Source organism: Oncorhynchus gorbuscha, linkage group LG09, assembly GCF_021184085.1.
Source record: "Oncorhynchus gorbuscha isolate QuinsamMale2020 ecotype Even-year linkage group LG09, OgorEven_v1.0, whole genome shotgun sequence".
NCBI lineage: Eukaryota > Metazoa > Chordata > Actinopteri > Salmoniformes > Salmonidae > Oncorhynchus > Oncorhynchus gorbuscha.
The window spans coordinates 86,048,569-86,055,353 of NC_060181.1; the positions used below are offsets into that span (position 1 = coordinate 86,048,569).

General features: G+C 47.2%; 1 protein-coding gene across 4 annotated transcripts in view; it reads left to right on the forward strand.

The window, feature by feature from the left end:
• Positions 1–6,785, forward strand: part of mapk7 (mitogen-activated protein kinase 7) — a 29,034-nt gene extending 22,249 nt beyond the window's left edge. For all 4 annotated transcript variants that reach the window (XM_046363759.1, XM_046363758.1, XM_046363757.1 and 1 more), the window contains 4 exons: positions 52–1,598; positions 1,818–2,908; positions 5,711–5,844; positions 6,201–6,785. In XM_046363759.1, the coding sequence (XP_046219715.1) occupies positions 52–1,598; positions 1,818–2,908; positions 5,711–5,844; positions 6,201–6,351 (2,923 nt within the window). In that variant the 3' untranslated portion in view covers positions 6,352–6,785. The remainder of the gene's footprint in view (positions 1–51; positions 1,599–1,817; positions 2,909–5,710; positions 5,845–6,200) is intronic.

Below are 6,785 nucleotides of genomic sequence, written 5' to 3' on the forward strand. Positions count from 1 at the left end.
AAGCATAATTTCTCCATCTTTTCTGTTTTGTCCTCGTCTCTCCTCTTCCAGGTATGTGGTTCTGGATTTGATGGAGAGTGATCTCCACCAGATCATCCACTCCCGGCAGCCGCTGACACCAGAGCACACACGCTACTTCCTGTACCAGCTCCTCCGCGGTCTCAAGTACGTGCACTCGGCCAATGTCATCCACCGTGACCTCAAGCCCTCCAACCTGCTGGTCAACGAGAACTGCGAGCTGAAGATCGGGGACTTTGGCATGGCCCGGGGCCTTAGCTCACACCCCGAGGAGTCCCACTCCTTCATGACTGAGTACGTGGCCACGCGCTGGTACCGCGCCCCTGAACTAATGCTCTCGCTGCACCACTACAGCCTGGCCATCGACCTGTGGTCCGTGGGCTGCATCTTTGCCGAGATGCTGGGCCGCAAGCAGCTGTTTCCCGGGAAGCACTATGTCCACCAGCTACAGCTTATTCTGTCCGTGTTGGGCACACCACCAGAGGGCGTGATCGGGGCCATCGGGGCTGATCGGGTGCGCTCGTATGTGCGGAGCCTGCCGTCGCACGCACCCGTGCCCTTGGCCAAGTTGTACCCGCAGGCCGAGCCTGCTGCCCTGGACCTGCTGGCCACCATGCTGCGCTTCGATCCTCGCGAGCGGATTGATGTGAGCCAGGCACTGGAGCACCCCTACCTGTCCAAGTACCACGACCAGGACGATGAGCCCATCTGCGTGCCCGCCTTCGACTTTGAGTTCGACAAGGCGCCCATGAGCCGGGAGCAGATCAAAGAGGCCATCCTGGTGGAGATCCAGGACTTCCACCGGCGGAAGCAGAACAACCGGCAGAGGATCCAGTTCAGGCCCTTACAGAGGCAGGGTGGTGGTGACCAACGGTCTGGTCAAACCTCCACCGTCAACCTGACCAATAACTCATTGGCTTCCATGTCACGACCGACACAGGTATCGCCGATGCAGCCGCAACCAGTGTCAAAGAGTCAAGCCAATCAGCATCATATAACGACAGGAGGGAACCAAACTTTCGCCAATCAGCTGCCGTCCTTTAGTAAACATGCCCCGCCCCTTTTAGAGGTGACCCCATCCCAATGTCTGACCCACACGTTGCCTCCCCTGACCCAGGCAGAGAGTTGCCAGGACGTGGACATGCCCAGCGCCAACTCGGACAGTGGGCAGCCTGAGATCATAGACCTGATCACGCCAGTCTCTTCCCAGGGCACCTCACCATCTGAAGCTCTGAGAGAAAGCTCGAAGGTGGAGGAGCTAGTACCCACCAGCCAGGGGGGACCTCTGACCCAAGTCACCCAGAGTCAGCCAATGTCTCAGGGCCAGGCTGCGTCTTCCGTGTCCTCCACTTTAGCACACGACACCATGGCCCCTCTGCCCAACTCTGTGCCTTCTCTCATGCTTTCCCAGGCCCAAGCTCAGTCGCTTTCGCAGTCCCTCACTCAGTCATTGTCCAAGGGGGCGAGGGGAACAGCGGGGGCAGGGGAAGGGACCAGGAAAGATGGGGCCATTTCGGAGGACACCAAAGCAGCGCTCAAGGAGGCCTTGCGGAAGTCTGCTCTCAGACACAAAGCCAGAGGTAAAATTGTACAAGTCTACACTTTCAAGTCCTCTTCTTAAAAAGGGCTGACGTGCTTTTTAAAAATGGAAACTGGTGAACATTGACTTTTATATTGGGTTTTGGTTAGAAACCAAAGCAGTCTCTCCTTATCCATTGACTACTTTCAATGTAAGGAAGAAATATATATATTGTCTGCACTACCCTTTAACGAGAATATTTATTGTGTTCTCTCTTCAGATGGAGGTCCAACATTACTGAGTATGGATACAGGTGGAACAGGTCTGACATGCTCCCTAACCTCCTCCCTCTCTCTTCCGGAGCTACGGCGGCCCGTCACAGCCCAGGAGCGCCAAAGAGAAAGGGAGGAGAAGAGGCGGAGGAGGCAGGAGCGAGCTAAGGAGCGGGAGAGGAAGATGAAAGAGAAGGAGAGAAGAGAAGGGGACTCATTGGGTGGGGTTCTCCTGAGCGACAATGACAAGAGCCTATTGGAACGCTGGAAGAGGATGATGGACAGCCGTGCAGACAAATCACAGAACCCCGATGTTGACACAGCCAAAACTAAGGGCTGCAAAGTGAGTTCCCACCTCAGCGGGAATTCGAGCGAAAACACCCAGGCGGCAATGGCTGTAAACCACACGAAATCGGATAAGGAAGCAGGGGAGATTCAGACTCTCAAACAGACGGTACCCCAAATAGAGCCCAATCTGTCAGGGATGTTCCAGCCACTAAATACCCAGGGCTCACTGCCTTTCTCTCTGGGCCAGACAAAGGGAGAGGAGATGGGGCGTGTGGCTGTGAGTAGAGGGATGGACATGGTGGATGGAGCCTCCTGTGGCTTAGCTAAAAACAACACGCTAAAACCGACGCAGGGTGAGTACGAAGGGCCAAGGATCTTCAACTGTCTGGGGAATTGGGCTGTGCAGCAGGTAGGGGCCGGGACTTCCCAGCAACAGCAGCTGCCCCTTAACAGATCACCCCAAGCCTGCCAGACAAGCTTCCCTCAGCCTCAGCCGCACCCCGTGGGGACTTTCTTGACGAAAGCCCCAGCACTACCATCGAGCGAAACCAATGGCAACATGAGAACAGTGAGTGGTCAGAACAACATCAACTCTCACCCTAACTCAGTCACTAGTGGGGCCGGACCCATGGAGAAGCTGTGCTCGGCACTGAGAGAGAAGCCCGGGTCCCACACGCAGAGCCCTCTCTGCGGGGCCTTAGGGGCCCCGTCCCTTCCTCAGCCCAGCTTAGGGTTCACAGACACCGGACAGCCGGGGCACGCTGTGGCCCCTGACATCCACACGGTCACACTGCAGCTCTCAAAGTCACAGGTGGGTCTGAGTGGTCTCTGACCTTCCTTTCTTCCTAATCTCACCCTCTCCTAGACCCCCCTCCCCCTGTTATATATTTTCTTAGCAGTATTGTAGTTATGTATTTTTTTATTTTTTTATTCTCGTCAGAATATTGGCCATATTTTGTCTGGTAATCCAACATTTGTTTGGGGGGGGTTATAAAAGTAAACCACTAATTTAGAAAAGCTAGAGGGTAGACTTGGGACAAAATAGTGACAGTCCACTAGGTGGGAGTTGGCATGGGTTAAAGGTATTAACAATACAAAGTAAATACCTTTTTAATGCTTTATGAGTTAAATTGTCAAACCCTATCAAAACCCCAAATTATAAACTGTTTTTACCTCACTTTGTAAACAATGGAATTGTAAACGCTGTATAGCTAGAAAACATAGGGGGGGGAAAAAGTATAGTTTTGATCTCATGGATGGTGAAGTCCATCCATGAGGAGAACAACATCGACTACTTCATAATCCCAATAGCTCTCCATGGCGCTGCCACAGAAGTGATCAATGGCAAAGATAGGAGGTACTAACCTCTAGCTTTTCTAACTCTATGGTGTATTTGTATTTTATCTGTATTTATTAAGGATCCCCATTATCAGCTATTCTTCCTGGGGTCCAACAACATTAAGACAGTTATATACAGTTGAAAATATTACATGACATTACATTTCATAACACTTTACCCAATACATGAATTGTTTTCCCTCAAGCCAGTACTCCTCAATCACATTTAAAATACAACATCCATGTGTATGAGTGTGTCTTATGTGTGCCTGTGTCTCGTCACAGTTCCTACTGTTCCATAAGGTATTGTGTTTTTAAAATCTGATTCTACTGCTGCATCAGTTACCTGATGTGGAATAGAGTTCCATGTAGCCATGGCTCTATGTAGTACTGCGCGCCTCCTATAGTCAGTTCTTGACATGGGGATTGTGAAGAGAACTTTGGTGGCATGTCTTGTGGGGTGGACATGGGTGTCTGAGCTGTGTGCTAGTAGTTTAAACAGACAACTCGGTGCATTCAGCATGTCAACATTTCTTCTTACAAAAAGTGATGAAATTAATCTCTCCTCCACTTTGAGCCGCAAAAGATTTCCATTTTGTTAGCCAGCCGTGCTGCCCTGTTCTGAGCCAATTGTAATTTTCCGAGGTACATCTTTGTGGCACCTTTCCACACAACTGAACAGTAGTCCAGGTGTGACAAAACTAGCCTGTCGGACCTGCCTTGTTGATAGTGTTGTTAAAAAGGCAGAGCTTTATTGTGACAGACTTCTTAGCTACTGTTGTATCAACATGTTTTGACCTCAACTTGTTCAATTCCCACATTATTTATTACAAGATTTAGTTGAGGTTTAGGGTTTAGTGAATGATTTGTCCCAAATACAATGCTTTTAGTTTAAGGAATATTTAGGACTAACTTATTCCTTGCCACCCATTCTGAAACTAAATGCAGCTCTTGTGTTGCAGTGATTTCACTCGCTGTCGTAGCTGGTGTGTATAGTGTTGTCATCCGCATACATAGACACACTGGCTTTACTCAAGGCCAATGGCATGTCATTAGTAAAGATTGAAAAAAGTAAGGGGCATAGACAGCTGCCCTAGTGAATTCCTGAATCTACCTGGATTATGTTGGAGAGGCTTCTATTAAAGAACACCCTCTGTGTTCTGTTAGACAAGTAACTCTTTATCCACAATATAGCAGAGGGTGTAAAACCATAAAACAAGTTTTTCCATCAGCAGACTATGATGGTTAATGTCAAAAGCTGCACTGAAGTCTAACAAAACAGCTCCCACAATCTTTTTATCATACATTACTCTGAGCCAATTGTCAGTCATTTGTGTTAGTGCCGTGCTTGTTGAATGTCCTTCCCTATAAGTGTGCTGAAAGTCTTGTCAATTTGTTTACAGTAAAATAGCATTGTATCTGGTCAAACACACACTTTTGCAAAGATTTACTAAGGGTTGGTAACAGGCTGATTGGTTGGCTATTTTTTGCCAGTAAAAGGGGGTTTTACTATTCTTGGGTAGCATAATTACTTTTGCTTCTCACCAGGCCTGAGGGCACACACTTTCAAGTAGGCTTAGATTGAAGATGTGGCAATATTGCCAGCTATTATCCTCAGTAATGTTCTATTCAAGTTATCAGACTCCGGTGGCTTGTCATTGTTGATAGACAATTGTTTTACTTTTTCCACACTCACTTTACGGAATTCAAAATTACGAGGCTTGTCTTTCATAATTTGATCAGTTATACTTGGATGTTTAGTGTCAGCGTTTGTTGCTGGCATGTCATATTTGTTTGCTAATCTTGCCAATGGAATTTAAAAAATAATAATAATAATTGGCAATATCAGTGAGCCATCTGATTCACTGAATGATGGAGCCTTTGCCTTTTTTTTCAAATTTCATTTAAGGTGCTCCAAAGATTTTTACTATCATTCTTTGTAATTTCTTTGTTTCATAGTGTAGTTTCTTCTTTTTATTCAGTTCATGATTTCTCAATTTACAGTACGTTTGCCAATCGGTTGTGCAGCCAGACTGATTTTCCATTCCTTCTGCCTCATCCCTTTCAACCATAGAAGTGTTCAATTCCTCATCAATACACAGGATTTAAGTTTTTACAGTGCATGCTTATCAGTAACTGGAATAAGCAATTTTACAAGTGTCAAGTGTAGCATCTGGTTGCTCCTCAGTACACACCACAGACCAACAAATATTCTTTACATCAACAACACAGATGCTGGTGATTTCAGGTTTTAACGTCTCGTTGCCACTCTCAGGTGGAAGATGTGCTGCCTCCGGTGTTCTCTGTCACCCCTAAGGGCAGTGGGGCAGGATACGGAGTTGGCTTTGACCTGGATGACCTCTTCAACCAGTCCCTCACTGACCTCCAGCACGCAGACCTCAGAGACAGGTGAGTCAAGCTTTACACCATCATTCCTGGAACAGTGCTGCAAAAGACTGTGAAAATAAATGATCAGCCAGCATAGTACAGTCGGGTCGGCACTATAGTGTAAAAGGGTATAGATTTTACTGTGTATTTACAGGTAACCTAACAAGTCTAACACATTTGTGTATCAGTACGCTATGAAAACATAATTAATTTGCTTATGTTAAACACAGTTTAAACAAGTATACCCCAGACACCACTGTAGATGCAAATGTTATACCATACATACATTTGGAGTTTGTGTACTGTCAGTGAAAAAGATAATTGGCACCAGCAGGGGAACGTTTATCAAACCCTCCCTCTCTTTTCTCCTCCATCAGTTACAATGACTCAGGCCCCCTCTCTGCCTCCCTGCTCTCTGATTGGTTGGAGGTGCACCGCATGACTCCGGCTGACCTGGAATCGCTACAGCAGGAACTACAGCTAGGATCTCCCATGATCCTCTCTGACTCCATCCCCTCTGACACCTGACTCCCTCCTTCTGGAATAACAACCAAGACACTGGAGGTAGAAATAGCCCCTTACCAGACATCAGGTTGCATTGTCTGCATCCCAAGTGCATTCCCCACACAGTGCACTACTTGGGAGTAGGTCAATTGCCCCTAAATACTATACAAATAGTCTAGTCCCAGATCTGGAACTGCTATACAGGGTATTTCATCCCCTAATGGTACCTTTAGTCCCTATGTAGTGCACTACATTTGACCAGGCCCATAGGGCTCTGGTCAACACTAGACCCTTGTGTCCCTACATTTAGAAGTTTTCTAGAAAGGAGGAGTCTGAGTCCTGGGTTATACGCTTTGTAATAGACACTCTTAAGGATCATCTATTTAATTGTTTTTGTTTTTCTAGCATTTCTTCATTCAGTGTTCATGGTTCTTTTAATAAAGATCATTGGGTCATAA